Below are 26,097 nucleotides of genomic sequence, written 5' to 3'. Positions count from 1 at the left end.
CTTGATTCTAGAGATTAATTAAGAAGTAAGTCATCTTATCACGTGATAAATAGTTCGGGTTTGAGGTGTAATTACGAGGTATTAACATAGTCACTGCTGATATACTGCTCTTGGGTTATCGGGTGCGATTACGAGTTACGATATTGTGTCATTTAATGTACTGCTTTGGTTATGAGAGTTTAACACAGGAAATTTAAAAAGAAACAAATGAACTGAATACATTTGCAGTTAAGATATAGAGAATACCAGGTTGGTGCCATGAATGGGAAGACAAGTGAATAAAATACAAGTGAATCACAGAAGTTAAGATATAGAGAATAACATGTTGGTGCCTTGAATGAGAAGGCAAATGAATAGAACACAAGTGAATTACACTTACTGCAGTTAAGATATAGAGAAAAACATGTTGGTGCCGTGAATCGGAAGACAAGCGAATAGAAGACTAGTGAAACACTGTAGTTAGGATATAGAGAATAACAGGTTGGTGCCGTGAATTCGGAGACAAGTAAATAGATAACAAGTGAATCACTGCAGTTAAGATATAGGGAATAACAGGTTGGTGCCGTGAATTCGGAGACGAGTAAATGGAAGGCAAGTGAATCACTGCAGTTAGGATATAGGGAATAACAGGTTGGTGCCGTGAATTCGGAGACAAGTAAATAGAAGACAAGTGAATCACTGCAGTTAGGATATATGGAATAACAGGTTGATGCCGTGAATTCGGAGACAAGTAAATAGAAGACAAGTGAATCACTGCAGTTAGGATATAGAGAATAGCAGGTTGGTGCCGTGAATAGAATACAAGTGAATCACTGCAGTTAAGTTATAGAAAATAACAGGTTGGTTCCGTATGGGTTTATCTAGCAAGGCTTAGTTTTACAATTCCAGAAGGCCTATTTATACCATACATTTTGCCATTATATGATTCGAAAAATATCAGTTGAGCCGAACGCACCCATTTCTGCAGCCAAACCAGATAATATATCCCAATCCACGGATTTTAACTTTCATTCTATGTATCCTCTCACTTGTTTGTTTCATATCAAATACGTCATTTCAACAAAACATCAGTTCAAAATAGATTTGGAACCCAAATGTTATGAAGCAAATTTGACCTCACCCTTGTTTTTAATCGCTGTAATCAAAGTCCTGAATCAATTTGTGAGGATAGTTAAATCATTTTATTGAATACAGAGGTTTATGATATGACATTACTGGTCGGACAAATGTCCGAAACTTGCAAAAATACCGTACAGTTAGCATACCTTGTCTTGTTTACATTAAACAGAATTACGTTTTCTTTTTAGATCCATGCTAAAGGCGTTTGGTTTCTATACAATCTGGAATATGTGAAAACGTGGTTAACATATAACGATGAACCAAAAACTTCAACGAAGGAAAATAAACGAAGATGGTTTGTATAAATGTTAAGCGTCGGATCAAATTCTTAATTTACTGTTTTTAAATAAACGTATTCATTTGAACCGTTTAATGAAACAAAATCTATTGAAACAAACAAATAAAAACAACAACAACATCTATTTAAAACAATTATAAATATGCATGTGAATCCTGTTGCCCGTAACAAGCCAAACATAGTTAAAAATCAGTGTAATCCAAATATTATATAAGAGGTCGGAAAGACTAAATCGATTCAATGTCAGTTATTCTATAACTCCATGTGCAGGCTTTCAACTAGATTTCATCCCGTATCGAAAAATAAGAACAAAGTTATTGATAGCAAATTGCATTAGAGCTTCAAAAGAAAGTTTGGAATCCAAATTAGATAATGAAATATAGAATACTGCTTTTTGTCCCTCTGGTTTCCATTAATTATATATTAAATATATGTTTTTGCTCAGATTGATTTCATATTTTTCACGGTATATGAAGATTAGTAATAGTTGCTATAAAGTTAATTTTAAGACATGAGATGTTTTCGCAGACAAGCATTCCACGATTAGAGTTACAAATCTGATGTATTAACTTAGCCCGATTTATCGCGGCATTATCTGTTTTTCCCAAGCAAAATTGTAGTTGAATGTAACCGACAGGAATATTCTGCAGGAAACGGTGACGTCACTTCCTTAATTTTTCTGACATTCTCCAAAAGGCTAACACAAATGATCCACCACACTCTTTCAATTCATCTCGTATTAACTCGTCTTACTCCTATATTCATTCCACATAATTGTTTGTGATCTTAGTTGAATTATATATATATATTTTTTGTAACTTTATTAAGACTATACACGATAATACTCGCGGCAATTATAGAACGACTCCGTCATTGATATTGTTAATGCTCTTTTGCTTGTTATCATATATAAAGCAAAACAAATGAAATTAGTACAGAATAGTTTTTTTCCATCCTTAAACTTGTAATGAATTACATGGACGTTTTATTGTTGGCGATTGGGAGCCCACCAACTGATAGATCAAGCTACTTGTACGGTTAGAAGTCACTCCATTTCAAAGAGTTCCCAAAGATATGCCAAAGTATTTCACATAATTGCATTATTTCACGGTTATTTGTACAGTTTCGTGAACAGGTGTGTATTGTGGACTGCTATTCTATGTTTCATACTCAAAATACATTTGTAACTTCGTGAATATTTGCGACTTCGTAGTTCTAGTACTAGACATTTTACTAGTTGCGGATTCCTGAACATTTGTGTTTTGCGTAAACTTTTGTTACTTCTTGAATAATTGTAACCTTGTGAACATTTTGGCTTCGTGTACATCTATGCGTTAGCAAAGTTGTATGTTATCCGTAAGGATGTTTGTTGATAAACATGTGTGGCTTAGTGAAAATTCTTGACTTCATAGATTGTTTTTTACTTCGTCAACATTTATAACTTCGTGAAAATTTGTACACTTTATTAATATTTGTGGCCTTGTTAACAACTTTAACTTCGTGAACCTGTGCGGCCTTCGTGTTCATTTATGACTTCGTTAACATTTGTGTTCTTTGTAAACATTTCAAGTTTAGTGAAGAATTGCGAGATCTTGAACACTTTTGTCTTCGCGAACATTGATGACTTCGTGAACATTTTTGACTAAGTGACCATGCGTGAATATCGTAACGATGCGTTACTAAGTTAACATATTTGACTTTGTGAACATCGATGACTTTGTGAACATTTGTGTACTTAGTGAGCTTCTGTGACTCCCTAAAAAGATATGACTCCCTGAAGATGTGTGTACTTAGTAAGCTTTTGAGGCTCCAGCAGCATATGGGACTTCGTGAACACAGGTGTACCATGTAGACACTTGTGGCTTTGTGAAAATTTGTGATCGTGAACCTGTACTTACTTCAGACTTATTGACCTTGAGATTGTTTAGTGAAGTCGTGAATATTTATGACTTCGTTAACAGTTGGGTATTTCTTGAACGTAAATGAATGACCGCTGGCATTGTGTAGCCGTGCACATTCTGGCAAAAAAACATGAAGATTTTAATGGCATTGAAATATAAACTTATTGTTTAAGAATTAAACTAATAAGCCTTTTAACATTAACCCTTATAAATCCTTTGTTGCATGGAAGTTTTATTACAATATATAAACGATATTGTGCAACATGAACAGTCTCAATGTTTGTAGTTCTGTCATTAGAAACTTCATTGAAACAACAACCCATTAACATTGGTCCATAACATTAATTTGCAAGATTTCCTTTTATATATGTATTGTTTTCGAAGATATTCATGTGTAAATATTTATAAAGAATCACTGATATATATGTTTTCAACATACTGTATAATTCATGTGATACTATAGTTATATAAAATACTAGGTTTTATGTTGACCGATGTTCTTAATTAGATTTCGTATAACGAGGATATTTTTTGAAAACAACAGAACAAAGGTGATACATAGTATATATTTAAAAACTTATAAACAAAATATACAGAACATATTAACCCTATTGGGATGAAGTTTTCAGGGGTGTTTTCTAAATGCAAACATTATATGTCCAGAATACAATTTTAATAAACAATTGAATACAAAGAAAGATGCAAATTGTCAAACATAGCTTTTAAAATTGAAAAGTCAAAACAATAAACATAGTTTTAAAAAGTGAATATGAATTCAACTCATATCTGTACAATAGTGTGTGTCTTAATGACAGCAGACGATAGTGTTACAAACAGTTTCCTTCATAAATCATAGAGAAATATGGCAAATGGAATATCTTAAAAAGTATCTGCAAAAAAGGGTCCATGAAAAAAATATGTTATATGATACATATTGCGCAAACAACACAAAATCGCTTGTTGAAAAGTCACAACATAAATCTCTTGTACACACACGCTCATCTGTTATCCTTCTAGCTATTGGCATAAACAGTCAGACTAGTCTGCCCTAGATTTTAATGTTTTATTACATGTTATTTGTAGTTTAATATCCCCGCCCAAAATACACCTTTGTGAGACTATGACACAGGGAAAGGCAGCTACGATCAAAACATAATAAGCCAAATTGAAGTTTAGCACACTTGTATATGTTTTTCGTGCAGCGACAACACCATGTATTTGTTTATATGGGCTTGAGAATTGCCCTTTAACAGACAATACCCGTTAAAAGTTCATCTTTAGTCACGTGACTAAATATACCCCGTTCTGATGTCCCTTCCTCATAATCGATTTCAATTTAAGCCTGTAATAACACTTTTTGAAGAACATTCGTAACTTTATCTGTCACAATACAGCTACATGTGAATAAAAGTACCAATGGTTTCTTTTTCTTTTGATCAGTTGGAAAAAAGTCCCGATGAAACATAAACATAATTCCCGCAAAAACAATTCATTTTTGTTTGAAGCAAAGATGAAATTATCATTGCACTGCCAATGTTTTAAAATGTGGTGAAACTGTATCAGACTGATTTGAGTAAAATCATACACAAGATGTACAAACAAATATCATTATTTGTGCGGAAACAAGCATAGTAGCAAAACGTTTAAACATAAACCCGGTTTAATGGCACTGGGCAAACACCAAATACATAAAACATAAAAACAAAAAAATCACAAACAATAAACATGGAAGAAAAGCACAAAACTCCACAAACAGCAAAGTGCATACATACTATATATAAAGAAAAAACTAGGTATGTTTATCAAGGATTGTTTAGTACCGCCAGTAAAATGTAAATTTACTGGGGGTTTAAACCATTTTTATGTCAGAAAACCTTTTGTTAAAAACAAATTCATCAAAAACATGCTTTGACTTGACACTTTGTGTATCCCCAATTCTCGTTTGGAATTTGCATGTAGCATGATTATTGTTTTAGCCTTAGGCAGCAGCATGGTACAAACAGATGTGTAAATACTGATATGAACATCAAGAGCATTATTGTGCAGTGTCCTCATGTAAATATAAAAGTTCCTCTACAGATCTTTTCTCAACAAAATTAGTAATAACATTAGATTTGCAAAACATGAATCACAAAACCAAATGAATGATTACTTTGACACAAGCCTACAATGACAAAAGCATGACTGAATCGTTCCAATTCCTCCACAAAGCCGCATGACATCTAAATTTGATATTCACACGTGTCAATATTTAGATACACTATGAGTGTATCGTTCCAACTGCTTCAAACACGCCACCCTTTTATGGCACACGCCTATAATGAGAAACACAAACGCATCGTGAGTGAATAGTACCAACTGCATCGTTGAGCCACATGACAATCTTACTTTTTTACAAATATACACAAGCCTGCAATGCTAAACACAACAACACAACGTGTAAGTATGGTTTCAACTGCGTCACAATCACCATACGTATTTTGAACAATGCGAAACAAAAACACAACATGAATGTATCGTGTCAACTGCTTCACAAACACCATACGTATTTTTGCACAAGCCTGCAATGCGAAGCACAAACACAACATTAATGTATCGCTTCAACTGCTTCACAAACACCATACGTATTAAGCACAAGCCTGCAATGCGAAACAACAACACAACATTAATGTATCGTTTCAACTGCTTCACAAACATCATACGTATTCACAAACACCGTACGTATTTTGCACAAGGCTGCAATGCGAAACAACAACACACCATTAATGTATCGTTTCAACTGCTTCACAAACACCATACGTATTCGGCACAAGCCTGCAATGCGAAACAACAACACAACATGAATGTATCGTTTCAACTGCTTCACAAACACCAACCGTATTTGGCACGATCCTGCAATGCGAAACACAAACACAGCATGAATGTATAGTTTCAACTGTTTCACAAACACCAAACGTATTTGACACGATCCTGCAATGCGAAACACAAACACAGCATGAATGTATCGTTTCAACTGCTACACACACCATGCGTATTCACAAACACCATGCGTATCTGGCGCTGTCCTGCAATGCGCAACAACAACACAACATTAATGTATCGTTTCAACTGCTTCACAAACACCGTACGTATTTGGCACGATCCTGCAATGCGAAACACAAACACAATATGAAGGTGTCGTCATAACTGCTTCACAAACGCCATACGTATTTGGCACACGCCTGCAATAAGACGCACAGACATAAAATAACTGTATCGTTCGCATTAGCAACATCGAACATGTCAACAATAAGAAACACTATCAGTGTGTCGTTGTAACTGCTTCCCCTACGTCACACGTATTTGGGACAAGCCTACAATGACAAACACAAACGCAACATAGGTGTAAGTGTAAACTCAATGTACAGTCTAGGACAAAATATTTAATGTTTAATATTTTGGATCAATTTGATTCGGAAATTATATTCCCTTTTAGTTGCTAAAAGCTATGTTTTTTTATCAGCAATAATTCTTCTCAAAAAAAGACAATTTTAAAGAAAATGTAGTTAATGTGCAAAGTTTCTTTCACGTTCGATCATAATTCCAATGGCCACATCAAAAGCGATGACAATAATGGCAAAACTATTGCGCAATCGTTTCAAATCAATAGCAGATATCATTTGATATGTTGACGGGCTGTTGATGAAGAGTCCTTCTATTCAACGAGATATCTTTGTACATTTGTGTTGTTAAATTAAGCACTGTTTTACAAATCCGCATTTAGTTCTGCCCGGAAGCAGACCGGGACTGCAAATTTACATGAGATAAAAAAATTAACGGGATCTAACTGTTACGCAATATTTATATTTCGTGTTGCAATACGTTCACGTTTTGTTCATTAACTGCCTCTAGATTAGCGTTTCTTTCCGGTCTTATTATCTGGCGATACTTTACTTTAAAAACAATTAATTAAAATACCTTTTGTAGCACCATACTCCACATGCAACAATAATCACAGTACATGTCGTAAGTGTCACGGTAAGTGTCACCACCAGTGTTAATGGAAACTCATCTGGAAAACAAGTATGAGAAACATATATTTCTGAAATCTCAAAGTCCGAATAAAATACAATACATACTGGCAATACATGTCAAAATAAGGTGATATTTGAAGATTTAAAACCAGAACGTTGCATGCGATAAATAGTTTATAGCACTAACGTTATTTAAATATTATAATGACTTATATAGGGACAGTAGCAAAACATTCACACATAAACCCTCTTAAGAGACACAATACAGCCATCTGACATAGCTAAGCCATAAGTCACTACACCTTTAGTCATATGTGTACCGTGTTTCCAAATTATAAGCGCCTGGGCTGAATATTTTGAATTGATTATTCCATGACTGTTTCTGATATACAACTTGTCTATGATATTGAGCCAGATACATTTTGTAGATTCATTATAATTAGAGATGATTGTGATGCAAGGAGTGGTTAAGCAGGTGATAAGGGTCACGACTTAAGCAGAGTAAGGTAATTATTGCTAATAAGCAATGTTTCTGTGTCGTTGATTAAACAAAATGACAAATGTGTATTTGCCGATTATATTCAGTGACAATGTCAAAGAATGCCGATATTGGGAGAAATAATTTATTGGTAAAGTAGGGCAAGCTGTCAGAATGTACACCATACAGTTACATTACATCAGCTTTTAACGAAGATCATAAAGCCTAGTTTAAGGAATGTTTGGCATGATATTCCCCTGCTGTTAATCTCCTGTTAATTGCACTGGTGTCACATTAGGGGCCATTTCCTGTGTATTTGTTTTTTGGCGAAGGGCCATTTAGGGTTGACTCTTTTCGAGTGGATAATCCCATTGTCTTACTAGAACATATTAACAATATGCATAGCTAATGTATTTATCAATTAAACCAAATGATAATGATTAGAAATAAACAAAAAAGAGTTATCAGTTTTTAAAAAGTTATTGAGCATGTATATTAAAAGCCATTTTAAATGCATGGTCACCATTGTTATATCCAAACTGTAAAACATCCTGGTAAAATCATATGAATGGGCTTTTATATAACTCTTATTCTTATTCAAAGGCATTGTTACTTATGTAATATTTATTAAATTTTCATTTGAAAACAACGACAGCAACTAAAAGACAAGATGTATTGTCCAATTCCATAATAAAACCTCTTTAACTTAACAGCTGGATACTCAGATTAGAGATCTGATAAGCAGCACACGGTAATTTAGAAAAACATCAATACACAGAAGTTGTGTACCATATACGGATTTGGAGTGGGAGGGGCAGTCACTTATAGAAGGCTAATAATAGGCCTTTAAACAGGCTATATGAACACTTGTACCATTAAATTGGTAGGGAAATACATCAAGTAAAATTCTAGCCGCTATGTCGTGCTAAAGATAAGTGATGATCAAAACGCAAACCGCTAAATATCAGGCTTTTTTCTGGGAGAGCCGCTCAGTACAAAATAGTGCGTTACTTTCAGAACACATTTCTGACAAAGCCATTATGTACTTTATTATATATTACCTTCAGTTGTTGTTTTGTCGATTATGTCCTCTTTCTCTGTAAAATGTACAATTCATTGATTAAATAAAATAGTAAAGCTTAACTTGGCACCGAAACGAATTCAGCACAGAAATTGAGTTGCGTTAGACAAATCTATACTCAGAGCTGATTAACGTTAGAAAATTGATAAGTCCATTGTTCAAAGCAAAATTGTATTAGAGACTTGAAAATATATGAACACTTGTACCATTAATTTAGTAGGGAAATACATCAAGTAAAATGCTAGCCGCTATGTCGTGCTTATGATAAGTGATGATCAAAGCGCAAACCGCTAAATATCAGGCTTTTTTCTGGGAGAGCCGCTCAGTACAACATAGTGCGTTACTTTCAGAACACATTTCTGACAAAGCCATTATGTACTTTATCATATATTACCTTCAGTTGTTGTTTTGTCGATTATGTCCTCTTTCTCTGTAAAATGTACAATTCATTGATTAAAATAAAATAGTAAAGCTTAACTTGGCACCGAAATGAATTCATCACAGAAATTAAGTTGCGTTAGACAAATCTATACTGATGAAAGTCAGAAAATGGATCAGTCCATTGTTCAAAGTATAATTGCATTAGCGACTTGAAAATATCACTATAAAACAAATAAATTTTAGCAAACATACTGTATCTTATTATGATTATTTTTTATTGAAAACCTTTTTCATTGCAAGACGTTTACAAATACATGATCATATAAATCGTAGTCAAAATAAGTTCAATTCACTGTCGATTATTGTACTTTATTTGTTTTAGAGAATTATAACGAACTGAAATACCTGTCACATTGACGTACGCCTCCGTCATGATAAGGCTGGCGACCAGGTTGGATGCTACACAGTGGTAACTACCTTCGTCCGAATATGTCACGTTGCGGATGGTGAATATCATGTTTGCCGACGAGTTGGTGATTTGTTCATTGTCTTTCAACCAAATGAATGTCGGGGGAGGATTTCCTGTGACATTGCATACGAGATGGCATGTTTGTCCTGCCACTACTGTTTGGTTTTTAAGAGGAAACATAGTGGTAGGTGGAGTAGAACAGAAGACGTTGGACTTATTAATCGCATCTAGGTGATCCAAAATACCTAGAGACATATCATATACCTCGAGAATTTTAACTGAATAGTTATTGGTCAATATCAGAAAGATGTCCTCAAAGGCGGAGATACTTTGGATGCTTTGATTTTTATTAGGTAAGTCAGTTGATGAAAGAACAATTTCATAAAGCGATGCAACAGCGTAATGCGCACAATCCAGAAAGGAGACACACGTAGCTGCACTGAAATGTGCGCTTGTTATATTTTCCATGGCGACGACCCAATAATTGACAATTTCTAGGGAATTGGCATCATTGGTTTGATTTTGAAGCATTGCGGCTGCATCTCCAGGAAATCTTTCAACATCTGATAAGTACGTATCAGAAGTTAAATTTGCTTTAGCGCTTTCGATGGTTTCTGTTAATTTAGTACGGCTGATGTTGAATTCAGCTTCAGCTACATTCGGATCAATTCCTAGTTCCGTTAACGATGCATTTTCTAGGGAGTGCTTATCCTTTAAGCCCAGATCATCCTGTACAAATGTAGTATTCATTAGGGTACTAGCTGTCTCGTTTGCCATATCATGCAAGGCATAGATAGTGTCAAATAGGAAGGTATGAATGTTTTTAAATGTTTTACAATTTTGCCGAAATATTTCTGTCCTAATATCATATTCACTGTCCGTTTGGTTTGTTGTAAAGCCAAGTGTATCCGCGATTATGTCAATGGTTTCATTTTTAAGTGTTTCTGTAGCATTAACATGAGTATCCCTTGTTTTTCTGTAATGCTTGTACAATAAATTAAGAGAATCATATTCTATCTCTCTTCGCTTGCGTCCGAAGATATTTCCGATGGCATTGAGTATGGATGTTATTGTTGCCTTAGCAGCATACCATAGACTTTGGAAAATGTCATTGAAATTGATGCGTATTTTAATTGTTCTGAATCCAGTTTTAAACGCGTTAACATCACAGTGGACATCAAAAACGGCTTTATCATTTGATGAAAGCGTAACTTCAAATCCACAATTTCGCACATCAATGGTACTTTCTAATCCGTATTCAATGATAAAGTTTAAAGCTGCAACGCCTAATTTTACTACCTGCTTAACGGCCTCAAGAGCAAGTTTTGCTCCTTCCAATATTTCTTGAGTTGCCTCTAGTCCTAATTTAGCCAAATCAAGTGCAGCTATAGCTATGTCCAAAACAATCCTTGATTTATCAACAATGAATTGTGCCGCCGACACGATCGTTTGAGCTGCATCAAAGGCTAGCATTGGAATACGGACAAAAACTTTGGCTGCTTCTAGTGCTAAATAGGCAATACCTCGAACAGCGCTGCATAGAAGGTTAAGGGTAAGGCAGATTGGATCAGGAAAAGAAATCATGCAGCTCGTTAATTTACAACATGGGTATGGTACTTTAAATACCCAAACCCGTTTGTGACAAATTTTACATTGAATTCCTGGAATACATATTTTCTTGCAGTTTTTAATCTTACATAATCTGTCAACCTTTCTTTGGGCTTCATTTAGTTTACTTAATGCATCTTTAAATGGTTTCTTCGCATCTTCTAGTTTATCGTTAGCTCTATCAAGTGCACGTACGGCATCATCGAATTTTGTATTTGCATTACGGAAAATCGACTTTTTCTCTTCAAGCCATGTCTGAGCAGAGGTTAACACTCTTTGAGCCTTTGTTACACCATCTTGTAACATGCTTATTCTTTTGTTGGCCTCGTCAGCTTTTGTACTGATAAATCTACGCAGTGCAGCTAAATAACCGTCATCAAAACTTCCATCTCCATCGGCATCGGCAACAAAACTTCCTTTCACACCAAATGACAATTGGTACCATTCATTTCCAAGTTCTGCAGATATTTGTAATTGTGCTTTAAATGTATTCCATACATTTCCTTCAAGATTAAGATACAAACCTTGATTTGTTATAAACAGGTCTGATTGAGCTTTAATTCCAAGGAGGTCGGCTTCTACACGTAACAAAGCAGCAAATTTACCTTTTGAGTCTAAACTTATAGCGAGTCCAATGCCTACTCCTTCTATACTAAGGAAGCGTCCGATCTTTATCTGTACTACTTCAGAAGAGACAACAGCCAAAACTCTGGCGGCGTTTTCTCCCTTAAGAACACTATACGCTCGTTCAAACCGTCCGCATGACCCCAGAGATTCTATGGAATACACAAGCTCAATTTCAAGTCCTATTATCTTCAAACCAGAAATATCTAGGTCGCCCTTAAACCGAAATCCAGCTCCGTTCATTTTCCTAAGCACCATGGAAGCTTGTGCAGTCACATTACTGATCAACATATTTACTCTGTTCAGTATTGCGCTGGCTTCTTCCTTTATAAGATGTGTAACGTTATGCTTGAGTATCCGTGTGTTTTCTCTTATCGACTCTAAAAATGCATCTGTGTCGTTTTGCAATTGTTTCCATCCCCCTCTCCAGACACCAGTAATTTTTTGAAGAACTAGTTGCATATTTGGTTTATCAAAGTCACCTTTATCTTGAATAACGTCATCAACAATGGCTAAAAACTTCTGACCAGTGGTTATTACTGTATTAAGTAATATGGTTGAATGGTCCGACAAAAGGACTTGATACCTATCTAAATAATCTCTTGTGAGATTAACAAACCGTTCACTTATGTGTTTTAAATCAATAACTTCTTTCTCTATATCAATTAGTGTTTGATTGTAGGCAGGAGTTTTTGAATCGCTGGGAAGAAAAACATAGGCTTTTACACTGACCCCGGGCTTAATAAAACGCAAAAGTGGTGCATCGAGAAATGCTTCAGCGTTGAAATGTAGCGACATGAAGACTCCTGCAGGATTTGCATTAAGACCACAGGAGTTCCTCGGATTAGATCCTGAAAATGAAAACACTTTGTTATATTGTTATGTAAATATTGCGGACAGTAGCGAAAATTAAAATAAATTACACAAAACGATTGAATGTGTTGTTAACCAAGTGGAAATAGGTGGAAATAGAATGATGTTACGAGGTGTAATTTGATGAATTAAATGGCATGTAATAACATCCATAGAATGTCGTCATTGACAAATCGTATTGGCAAAAATGCTTATGACTTCTAAGCAGATCTAACGTGGCATTTATGAAAACGAGTTAATAAGGAAAGATCTTGATAAACAAAATTATATCATTATGCCCGAGCTTATATAATGTACGTTCATGTTAATAATTTACCTCCAAGCGACGCAAGAGCGTTTACTTCACCACTACCAGTGCCTCGAATAGTTTGGTCTCCAAATGGAGTATTGAATGTAAATTCTAAAGCACCAACTGCTTCAAGTCTAACCATAAAACCCCATTCCTCAAGGAATAAACTCTTGACTATCTGAAAAAATAAATACAAATGTGATAAAAAAAATACACAAAAATTGTCATCCTATATAAGTTTAAACATGACTTATACTTTTGTTATGAAGTTTCGACTGCAGTCAATCAGATGTATGTAAGTTACTTATCAGTCCAATCATTATCGGATGGTTGATTATTTCAGTTCTTCGTTACGTTCCGCGCGGACGAATAAATGCTAGTGTATTTTTTCGTCTTCCCACTCCCCCGACAAAACGACAAAAAAAAACATTCACTGATTATGGTTGAATAAAGGTGACATGTGTGAATACTTTTTAAAACTCGAGGCCACGACCTTATAATTTGTTCCAAAGACTGAGTAGGTTGTGGCAACGACTAACTATCTCGTTCGCAACAATTAAAAACGTATCTCTAAAACGTGGTCATGACACACTAAGTCATGAAAACGAGTTACTTAGTCGTGGTAATGAGAAAAACAATCACACATTACCGCTGTTTTAAATATTTGTGACACCATAGCATTGTAATATATGTCCAGTACTGTTTGAAATATATAAATGCGACGCTCGCTTTCATTGATTCGGAGGACGAAATCGTCCGTCCCAAGGCGGAAATCCCATGATATATCTTTAAAACTAATTTGATGCGTGTGTATCCAGTTAGTATTGTACTTGTATGTCTGTGCATCTCGTTCTGTGTCGCTTTGAGTCTTACACTGTGCCTCGTTTTATATTTGAAATGTTGTTTTATTGATCACTGCTTAACAAATAAGAAATGAACTGCGCAAAGCATACATATTGAAATGATGTTAGTTTTTGCAAAGTGACATTTAAATATACAGGTTGAAGTATCATACCTGAACCATGTGCTTTATGAACACATTTAGTCCATATTACAATTTTTAACGACGTTGTCGTTCGTGAAATGTACAATAGCCACCGGCGTTATATCACCATCTTGACAATTGCATCCTTATGTTCATCAACACAATGCGAATTGTAATTATTTATTCTGTAATTCCTTTACAATGAAAGAATGTCAAACACTACGTTTATCAGTTGTGCAAGCTGTTGTTGCAAATAGAGTATAACCAATTCGTCTTTAAAATATTAGATTATTATCCTTTTGTATCGATTCGTTATTCTAAATGAATTTCACCAAATGCTAACGTATAATATTGATATCAGTGTATGGTTTAATAAGTATTCATCACGTGTAAACGGTTTTACATATATATTACTATGGCATTTCAGTCAGACAGAAAAAAAAAACATACAACTAGATTAAGTGAAATCTGTTATTTCATAATACCTAAAAATAGTAATTATTTAGCAGACCAAAAAGACGAGGAATATGTTATTGACTTTTTGGTCATTTATTGTTTCTATTTCGCCAACAGAAATATGACAGATAAACATGTTTGAATATTCGTGTCGTTTTAGCGGGGATAAAAGAACAACAATGCATCAAAAAGACACCTTTTCTGTTGTGTCATTAGTACGATCCTAAATGGCAATAACTAAGAAAGAGTAAAAATCGGTAAATAAACTTTTGAATATATTTCAGAAGTGATTTTTTTTATTTTGCTGAGGATTCAATTCAAACCCAAATACATGCATTGTTTCAGGCTAACTGTGCATTGTATATGATATAATTCTAAATTTGAGCTTATATACCAGCTTACATTCGTTGGAGAGGAGATGGAAAGAAACGCATTTGTCATTCCTGATACGCGGAATATGTCAGAGTCCATTCGGAAATTGCCTCCAAGCCATATATTTGCTTCTTGAAACACTCTGAAAGTAACAGTTATCTCCATGTGTACAATAATTTCGTCGCACATTTGTTAGAAATCAGCCGTTTGTGTTTATTGACAGTTGTTAAATTTACTTATCAGCTTGTGATATGAAAATATTTTACTCACCCTAATTTAATGGTATTATTATTATATTATTAACTTTGACGGTCCACGTTGTAAAACGTAATGGCTTACACCTGTGTAAAAATAAGAAAAAAAATATTTTGAGTAAACTTACGGATATTGAATTATTTCATCCCCATTCCATTGCTGCAAATGTGTTGTCTTAGCATGGACCTTTATATGTTTCTGAAGAGACAACCCTAGTCCAATCGGGCGGATATATACACCAGAATTGTTGATCAACCTTTTGAACATGTCAAATCGGTCCAGAATATCCCTTGATTCTTCGGGCAAAATAAGGAATACAGAACCACCATTATCCTGGCAGATATCAACAATGATGCAGAACTTTTTATTACTTAATGCAGACGGTAAAGTTACCTCCTGGCCGTAGATAGACAAAGCAAAACTGTTACTAAATTTTAAAACAGTGTAAAGGCGTTCAGAATATAAAGGTGCCCCTTTGCATTCTGTCTTCTGAATATCGTCGCCTCTACTGAGCTCTGTTTGCAAATCATTTACACCGAGTATTTCGTTGTCGTTCGGGGAGAATTGTAGCCAGTCAGGCAAGGAATTCTCAATATTGTGAAAGAATGAGGATAAAAATGAATTTGAAACCAAGAAATCTCTTAAATCTTGTGGCGTTGTCCCAAATGTCCAGCAATATAGCAGTCTTTCTTCCCCATATGGAACGCCATCGTTGACGTCATGTGATAACGATCCGGTAACTAATTCAAAATTGTCGATTCCCTTGACGACTTCTAAGCCTGATATAGACACAGGTAAGGTTATGGCGCCGGCTTCAACAAATACAATACCATAAGTAAAAATTATTCTAGGATCAGTTTTTAACATGTACCACTTTGATGTTGATGACAGTAGAACTTTAACATCAGTTTCCTCGTCACATTTTGCTAGAAGAATTGTTGAGCAACCTCGTGGTAGAAACTGTCGCACTAACCCATACCTGGAGAATACGCTTGGTCCAGTTAAACCTGTAATACATGTATATCATAACCATATTGACGCTTGTTATAACTCATCACCACTAAACATGTTAAAGCATTAAATAATATTTAATACTAGTCAATATAAAAATATCGATGCAGAATACTTATTGGCTCAGTTATATTATACATCATATACAATAAATCATCATTTGTTTTTATATGAACCTTAAATACATCTAATTTAAAGGAAGATTGCATTAGATCATTATTATAGCACTGCCACAGTTTCTTAATCAAGTCAATATATTAACCGGAGCAAGTGAAGCCGTCCTCGTTCAGGGTGATGTTGTCACTGCATTTACAAGCAAATGAACCCACTGTGTTGATACATTCGTCCTCACAGCCGCCATTTAGGAATCCAGAACATTCATTTAAGTCTTGGAAAAACAAAACAATAAACGTTGCAGCATACCTTGGACGTAAATCAATACAAATAACATTATGTCGGGAATTCCGTTTTTTATAAGATGAGACTTTACACTACTGTCTCCACAATTGTTAACCCTCTTAAAAATGGGATATCACTGCGTTGAAGATATTGAAAATTAAAACTTGAATTACCGAACCTTATCATTTCCGAACCAATAAGTCATATTTGGAAAAGTATTAAGTCAGTTTTAAACATTGTTACACAATATTAGATCATTTTTTCCACTTAGATATGCTTATGCTCCATACGTGTTTTTTAAGTAAATAGCGTAATGTATTATGGAATTAAAAACATAGGCAATAAAATTGTATTTATGAGATGATTTTGTCTGAAATAAATAACATAATGATGATACAAACAAACAGATATGCATTTATAGATGGCTATCGCCAAATGTGTTAAATCTTTGTCGCAACCAACCGTGTTCGCATTGCATTCCTGTGTATCCCTGAGCACAAGAGCAGGTATAACCGCCAATGTTGTCAATACAAACTCCTCCGTTTTCACATGCGATGCCTTGGCAGTCGTCTTTGTCTGTTAAACATTAATCGAGTGACACGCATTCATATTTTTTAGGAAATATAATTATATGATTTTAGGTAAGAAGTGTTATTAAACTTGTTTGCAAGAATGATATAGAAACTTCGAAACGAAAATGTGAAATGTAATAAACAAATGAGCTCACCGTGTTTATACATTATATACTAGTATTGTATTTATTCACACCTGATAATATGAAGCTTGTCAAAGATTGAAAAATAGTGAACATCGACAGATTCATTGGCTATAAGCCAAGTGAACATTTTTTGTGAAGATTTGTAAACACGGATGTGATACGTACTGATGCAACTGAATGTATCCGTCTCAAGCATAAATCCATTCTGACAGCTGCAGGTGTAACTGCCGAGTGTGTTGTTGCACTTCTGTGAACACTGAGACGTACCTTCTGCACATTCGTCCACGTCTAAGAAAATATATACGTTGTGATATTTACATAAATATACAAAATAAGCAATATACTTAGATCAAATGATTTAAATAACTTGTTAGTGCTTCCCTTTCCCAAAATATTTAACCTTTTTTGTATTCATGTAGGCTGAACATGAAGCTGTTTATTAAGGTACAATCTTGCGTCCAATATATAAATGGTTTAAAAACACTAATATGTGAAACCTAAGATTATAAGTACGAACTAATATAAATAGTTCAAAATTTAGTGAAACTTAAGACCGCACTTTGTATTTTAATTTGCACCTAATCTTTCAATTACATTAGAAATAAATATCTTTGTAGGTATACAGTATATTTGTAACAGTAAAGGAACATAACGATCCTTAAGTTATATTGAAATGCATTAATATCTGCAAACTCAATATTTAGTTGAGAAACTCATTAACAAATTAACTCAGACTTTTCTTGAATATGAGCGTACGCAATAGCAAAAGTGATTTAACAGAACACACTGACACTGATGAGAAGAACGCTGCCATACCTGTACAAGTATTTCCATCAATGTGTATTAAGTATCCAGGTCGGCAGGTACATTGGTATGACCCCTTGCTGTTCGTACAAATGTGATCACACTCATTGTTGTGTGTGTCACACTCATTTACGTCTTTGGGAATAAACAAGAATTGTAAGGCATTTACAAAATAAATACGAATATCAATAGTTTGCTCCAATTGATATTTGCAGTGATTAAGAAAAAACACATTTTACACAATACAATGAAAGCTAACAAGCGTATGAAAGAAAATTCGAAGTAAACGAATTTTAAAGGTTTTATTTACATGCCTGTAATTTATTTAAAGACCTGCATATGCAATAGTTTCGTTTAAACAAACATACGTTCAAATTACACACAATAAATCTGATGCCATTGAGATTGTATCTGATATGCAAGTAAGAGTAGAATTATTTATTATTTTACTATTGGGTATGACATTTTGTACATTATTACACAAACTGATAATAATCAAATAACAACCTTGTATTGTAACGTTTAGTGTTACGTTTGTAGTTACCTTTGCACGTTTGTGACCCGGTGTCAAGAAAATATCCGGGTTCGCAACTACATGTATAAGATCCAGGAGTGTTGTTGCATTGGTGGTCACAGGGGGGCGGAGTTTGCCTGCATTCATCTATGTCTGAGTATAAATAATTCATCGTATGCACATTTGTATTGTTTCTATAAAGACAAAAACAAGGTGTAACAGTCAGGTTCAGTTAATTGCTAGTGTTTTAAAATGTTTAGTAAAATATGATAAGAATAGTGTGAGTGTACATGTCAATATACTGTGTTGTTTTGAGTTCAATTAAAGCCAAAGTTACTTACCAGCTATAAATGCGATGAACCGGTTGATTAAGCTTAATGAAATATTATCAATTTTATCCATCAAAATGAACCATTTCGTTACCGTCACATGTTTTCCCACCAGCAGTCAGTTGGTACCCGACCTTACAGGAACACGTATATGAGCCGACTGTGTTGGTACAATCATGTTCGCACTGAGATGTTCCAGCTGAACATTCGTTGATGTCTGAAAATGCGTTTCAACAGTTGTATATTATACGTCAAAGCAAAACAAATCGTAATTATATTTTCTTGAAAAGAGATAAAAATGTTTAATTTCAATTATCAATAGTTTTTAAGAAGTTGTAACTTTATGATTGTTTCAAAAGAGGCATTTCGAAGTAAGAGTGCGGTCTTCTTATTTGGCGTTCAAATATACTTACTTAAGTAAGCTGACTATTGATATGTCTGCAACTTGGATTCATAACAAATATATTCTAATTTAATAGATTGCAACATTTATTACGTAGGTTCAGTATAGGTCATTACATTTAAGTGAAAGACTTTACACTAACCATTGCATTGACGTCCGTCCCAAGCAAGTTCGTAGCCTTCTCTACAGCTGCACTGATGTGTCCCTGGCTTGTTAGTACACGTGTGAGCACATCCTCCATTGTTGGAAGAGCACTCGTTCTTATCTATGATGAAAGAGATTAAATAATCTATATTAAATTGCCGGGTAATTTATTACAATCATAAGAACATTATTACCACACTATTTATATATTTATTGCAATTCAATTATTGGAAGAACAAATAGTTCTATGATAATTGAACACGCTAAAACTTTAAACTCCCTTGATAACATGCAGATTTGTGAATAATTAAACACTTAAGTAAGATCATTAAATACAACTTTCATTCGTATGAGCCGATCATAGCAAATGCCCTAGATAACGTATAAACCTCAATTGATTGACATTGTATGTAAAAATTTCATTAAAGAACATCATAATAAACTATAAAGTATACCTTCACAAGTTCTACGGTCAGTCTTTAACATATATCCACTGTTACATAAACATGTAAAAGACCCCAGATTGTTTCTACAGACGTGCTGGCAGCCGCCATTGTTTGAGGAACACTCATTTATATCTGAAAAAACAAACACATTTAGCCTGCTATAATACATGTAGCCTAAAAGGTTGGTTGCTTCGAAACCTCACAACACATGAAATGTGAAGAAATAGAAGTCTTCGTATAAGGCAAAGACCGTAATTGAGACTGTTCACCTGTAGTACAACAATATGCAACACTATCAACCACCAGCCACCAGTATGTTTTTGTTTATCTTAGGTAACTTTTATATTGTTGTATTAATAGTAAATGTAAAACGACAAAAGCGTAAAATGCTAAAGGGTCTCCGCAAGTGGCGATTGAGTAAAAACAATTGATACAATGTGTCATACGTTATCGTGATTTTAGGTGTTCTTTTTTTAAAAACTGAAGCGTAAAATTTGCTCCAGTCCTTTTAACACATACTTGTCCTTCATTGGATGTCTGTATGAAGTTTGGTAAATAAAATACCAAAACAAAACCAAAACCATCATTTGCACGGTAGTAGGCCTGTAAACGGTTTGCATCTCGATATCCAATATGCCTTTTCATCATCTCATTTCAAAAACAAAATTTGCGTTGTCAATTTCACCAGTTACGTGCAACACCCGTGCTTCAAATCTCAACAGAATCATGCTGAGGCTAACATCGTGGTGTTAATTTGACAAAATTTCTTTAATAATTAAGCCTTGAGTATAATGTGCATAAACGCATCAATTCGTGAGATAAAACAATCCCTATATAAAAACGAATCGAACATATCGATCCAACGTTTTCTTCTGAATTAATATTGTTAAACATACCAACTGGATTACTTGGATTACTAATTTTGAAATTGTCTAACTGTTGCTCCAGTGTAATGTATTCAGACTTAAAGAAATGGTACAACCTTTGTTTCAGTGAAGTTTATTCAGACGTCAATGAACAGCACAGCCGTTTCTTCGGTGAAATGCATTCAGACTTGTTTAACTGTTCTATTCTGAAAAAACGTTATTTTCAGCAAACGCCTTATTGGGGTGTCCGCGTGGTAATACTTAGAAATAGAAGTTCACATTAGTTTGTCATATAACATAATATCGACTTACAAACTAAAGCGGCCTTAATAAGAGGTAAACTATAATTGCCTTGTACCTTCACAGTTTGGAAGTTTGTAGCCAGTTCTGCAGCTACATCTGTCAGGTCCTGTACACGGGTTGCTGTTCAAACATGATGTTGTCCCATAACACAAGGCTGTATTAACATAAAAACAACGTACATATTTACCAACTTAATAATACAAAGCAAACTATAGGGAAAAGTCAATCAGGTAAAAACAAAATAATATAATAACAAACTTGTTGATATGCGAAAACGAGTTTGTTTTGGGTTATTATGTTTGTTGTTTGCATTTATTTACTTATTATAGTAAATGAAAAAGTATATATGTGAATGTGAACGACAATGGCTTTAAGGAATCTGGAATCATAACTCATAGTAAAAAATCACATAGTTTTGTAATTATCATCATGATCATAATGTATCATCTTCATCATAATGAACAAGCAGCAGCAGCAGCAGCAGTAGTAGCAGCAGCAGCAGCAGCAGCAGCAGCAGCAGCAGCAGCAGCAGCAGCAGCAGCAGCAGCATTATCAACAACCATCACTCCACCCGGAGCAGCAGCAAATTTATCAGCATCAGTATATTCATGATAATCGTCATCATTTTGTTTGAAGCCTAATCATGCATGTAAGACCTTCTGGAGAATGGCCTTGAGACCAAACTAAAAAATAACATACGCGTGTTACAGTCTGGTCCTGTATATCCCGGGCAGCAAACCTGGCGGTAACACGTGCTGTAACATGTGTCATATTTCGTCCTGAAATATAGTAAGATAAGCAGATTAGAGGAAAGTCATGCTACAATACACAAAACAACATTATGATACTTTTAATTGTATAATGTTATTGACATATCGACAAAGAAAGGATTAAGATTTAATAAGCATGCGCTTTTATAACGTATATTAAAATGTGATATGTGCTCTCATGAAGAATTGCTGTTTCAAGTGAGTATTTAGTTTAACGTCATTTAGCTCTACACACTCTGACGGTCAATGTCTCTTAATCCTGTCGTTAAACATACCTGTATTTGCTACATCGACAACACCAAAGGAATCCACAACTCGTGGTGTATCTCTCACTCCTTGAGCACTGACTGCTACAGGTATATGCTTCTGAACAGAATCCAGCTTCTGCACAGCTACAAACAAGTTAAATGATAAACACCATGTGCAAGTATTTAAATGTTTCAAATGTTAATGTTTAATCTAGCTGTTCTGAACAATATGTTTCAGGGGAATTACATGCATCTTCCGTGACATGTTTTGTGCTAACAATGAGTCGACCAAAATTTATAAACATTTTATCAGATTGTTGATAAAAATGCATCTGCATTTTAGGAAAAGTCTATCATAAATATAAGTTTGTTTCTTTGTCAAAATGCCCAAGATTACCGAAGCAGCACCGCATTGCAGTTCTTTTATGATATATTTTCGAATAGGAACTAAATTCAATACAATAGTGAAAAACGGTGGATTCAATTATTTTTCCGGTTACGAAAATATTTCTTCAAATAGCATCAAATACCAAAAATCTACAGGTCATTGTTGACTGTTTAAAGATGACTTTTTTGAAACAAACACAAACAAAATAAAAATGTTTTTTTAAAGAACTTTTGCACTGTGGAAGATCCTTACCCTGGTAACGATTGCGTATTAAACATGACATATGCGATTTACTTTTTTCATGATTTAAACCATTCATGTTACCTTGTTACTCAGAAATTCGTTAACAAAAGAGTGTTGAAGGGACTGCACACCAGATTGGCACCAAACAAAGTTTTTTTCTGTAACGAATCGTACAGATGCGGTTCATGCGGAGACCGAGTTCGAACCAGTGTCGCCAAAATTGCAGTCCAGCGTCGTATCCACTGAGCTACGACGGCTTACTCTTAATGGGTGACATAATAAAGCTATACACCTACCTTGGTAATATCACGTGATAACAACGACTAGCCTATCACGCATAATGAATGAATTCTAACTGGTAGACATACCCAGTATTGTTTTAAAGGAAAAATACGAAATAACTGCTAAACTTAAATAAATTGTAAACAATGTGATACTTCAGTTAGATGCCAAGTTTATGTCAGTTTTCGACAATTTTCTTTTTTTTTCGTTTTTTAATCATTCGGAGTACAGCCCCTTTAACATAAGTTTTCTGATATTGTGTGATTTTATATATTCAATAACATTAAAAGCGATAGACATATATCTAAATGATTGCCTTTTAAAACCAACGCCTGAGATGATATACCTTGTTAAGTTATGGAAAACGAGAAATAAGTGTCAAGGGTGATACGAGTACGTTTTAAAAATAAATTAGCATTTATTGAATGTCCATATTGTAAAATTCATCATAAAATACGTTGCGAAAACATTTGAAGGTGGGCTGTTTTAAGCCAAAATCGGTGTTGTGTTACATAGCTTCAAGTTTAATATAGCATATTTGAGATATTTTTTATGCAAAAAGCTACTTATACAACAGATTTATTATCAATATGCGTCTTCCATTTAAAAATAACATTTTGTAAGTGAAAGCATAAAATAAGCGTGGCTGAATTTTACGAAGTGTAAAATTTATTAGACACATCTTATTGAACCACCAAAAGACAAATTTATTACAATTCAGAAACACGTATATGTATGGTCCATGACATGTTAAAAGCATAAAATGAAAGTATTATTTTTCGATCAAGATGGGTTAATTTTCACATAATCAATGCCATGATAGAACCGGTAGATCGTATTAGATTCGAGTGGATTTTTACAGGTTTTGATTTCACGGGCCAAAAAACACGAGAGTCAAAAACGATCTCCCCGGTTGAAACGCAGAACTAATATCCCTTCTAGTACATTTATTTCTGATTTAACCCCAAACGAAAACATGTTTTACTATTACAAAAAATGTATTTTAACGACGTCATTATAACATCGCCCATTACTAAATGTTACTATCTGGTGTTGGCGGAGTGGAAAAACGTCCGTATACCACTATGTGGGACACAAAACATTATATTTATTAGAACTTTTTGACCTCGGAAGCCAACAATATAATGCGTGTAAAATACAATAAATTAAACAGTTCATTGCACAAGACCTCATTCATTTCCGTCGGGCGTTCTCGTCTAAAGTAGGGTATTTTACCTAAACGCAAGACATTTATGAAGTATCAATTATGTATGAGTTTTTCTTGTTTCATTAAACGATAGTATGTATGACTTAAAAATGAGCATACTAAATAATGAAAAATCCAACGAACAATCATTTAAATCCTCCAAACAAACTCCAAGACACAATGTTACAATGGACGTAAACATCATGTTTTGTGCGGTTGACCTTTCTGCCGACCCCTTAAAAGAGTAAATGGCAACCTCTTGTGCGCAGTTTAATAATTGAATTTTAAAGTATTTGTTGAATAGTTAAAAAGAATTTCTCTTTAAACCATTGACTGAGATAACATTTAGATAATGATAAGCAATAAATTTGTTGGAGAACGTTTTTGGCTGGTTCTTGTCAGGTATTTGTAATATGTTCCTAAAGGGCTTTCGTTGTAGGTTGAAGGCCTCCTATTGTTATGAATTTTTAGCACAAATGCATATATATTAAATATCCGAAATTAAGCATTTGAGAAACATACTATTTACTAATGGCAGTGAAAGCACTGTATTTGCAGCATATTTTCACTCATGGCTGGGTCACTTGTGAAACTCTTTTTTTAATATGATCAAACCAAAAACGAATTACTATATTGCATTTCAATTGACATTATCTTCACTAAATCGAACTAAACTATCCACTTTTTTCTACATTTAGGAAAGAAATGAACACACAGTCATGAACATGATGCTTTATTTGGGATCATAAGTAAGCTGTATATCCCTTTTTAATAATAAAGGACCTACAAATAAGCTACTTATCTCACATCCATTATGTAAAATGTTGATACCTTGTGACTCCATATAATGTAGTCTTCCTTTACAAGTTATTGCTTGCTGATTTGTATTATGTAAAATCATTAACCAAAACAATTTTAAAGGTCAACATACAGTAGTTTTATAGTTTGTATTTTTGCTGTCGTATAGAAACCTTCTTAAGATTAAGGTACACTTGAGTTTTCATTATTACATAACATTATGAAGTTTGTAGCTATTAAATTTACCAGTAACGTCTTATTAATATATATATATATATATATATATATATATATATATATATATATATATATATGCTAATATAATATCTAACGGAAACGTTACCTGAATAATGTTAAAAACACAATGACACACAAAATCCCATGTAACTTCATTTTCGAATATAAAACTTTTATTTCTGCTATCTGCTAAAACTGCATTTGCACCATTTGCACACTCAAATAAGTAATCTTGTCATTGATCTGTTACAGTTTAATCATGGTTAATTGTTTTGCGTTTTAGGAATTCAAAAGAATATTTTTATTGATTCGATTTGAATGAACGCTCAGTCTTGTCATATTACTGGTTTTCAATACGACACATTCATTATTCCACTGTGCGATCAATTAACTATTCAATGTTTGGATACACATTGTGAGACATTAGCCTTAGCAGGTGTTTGATTATTTGAAAACAGGCGACTGTTTATATGATTACGCAATCGTGGTTTACCTTGAGAAGTAAATTAAATTTAAGCAGGTTTATGTTTTTTTGGTAATTTATAGTAGCGATAACAGCGTGAGGTCGATTTTTACTATTCCCTATTATGCACAATACTAATACCACACCTCACTCCAACGGATTATACTCCCGCAAACATTTATACTCACTGCCAAAAATGGTACAAAATTAATCATGAAGAATTAATTTATCAACTGTAGTAGGGGTTTTATTTTATTTTGTGAAACAATATAAAAAGAGCAAAAAAAATCACAAGCATTTTTTTGTAATCTGCCGTTTTTCT

At 34.2% G+C, this 26,097-nt stretch overlaps 1 protein-coding gene across 2 annotated transcripts; it reads right to left on the bottom strand.

Annotated features, from left to right (window-relative positions):
* Positions 1–3,888: 3,888 nt before the first annotated feature.
* LOC128218696 (uncharacterized) lies at positions 3,889–25,561 on the bottom strand. Of its 2 annotated transcripts, XM_052926361.1 has the most exons (20): positions 25,419–25,561; positions 22,185–22,301; positions 21,839–21,918; positions 21,195–21,293; positions 19,980–20,102; positions 19,523–19,645; positions 19,072–19,194; positions 18,679–18,801; positions 18,147–18,269; positions 17,496–17,618; positions 17,075–17,188; positions 16,476–16,601; positions 15,330–16,209; positions 14,978–15,089; positions 13,162–13,312; positions 9,677–12,823; positions 9,285–9,320; positions 8,871–8,906; positions 7,276–7,369; positions 3,889–5,633 (listed from the first exon to the last, which is right to left on the bottom strand). In XM_052926361.1, exons 1-20 carry the CDS (start codon positions 25,466–25,468, stop codon positions 5,621–5,623), a joined length of 5,793 nt encoding a protein of 1,930 aa, XP_052782321.1. In that variant the 5' UTR covers positions 25,469–25,561; the 3' UTR covers positions 3,889–5,620. The 2 variants fall into 2 exon arrangements, with proteins under 2 accessions (XP_052782321.1, XP_052782322.1); XM_052926362.1 differs by lacking the exons at positions 22,185–22,301; positions 25,419–25,561 and adding an exon at positions 20,953–21,042 and having other exon boundaries at positions 21,839–21,869.
* Between the last annotated feature and the right edge of the window lie 536 nt (positions 25,562–26,097).

This window comes from Mya arenaria, chromosome 15, assembly GCF_026914265.1.
Source record: "Mya arenaria isolate MELC-2E11 chromosome 15, ASM2691426v1".
NCBI classification, from domain to species: Eukaryota; Metazoa; Mollusca; class Bivalvia; order Myida; family Myidae; genus Mya; species Mya arenaria.
This window is presented reverse-complemented; position numbering and strand designations above follow the sequence as displayed.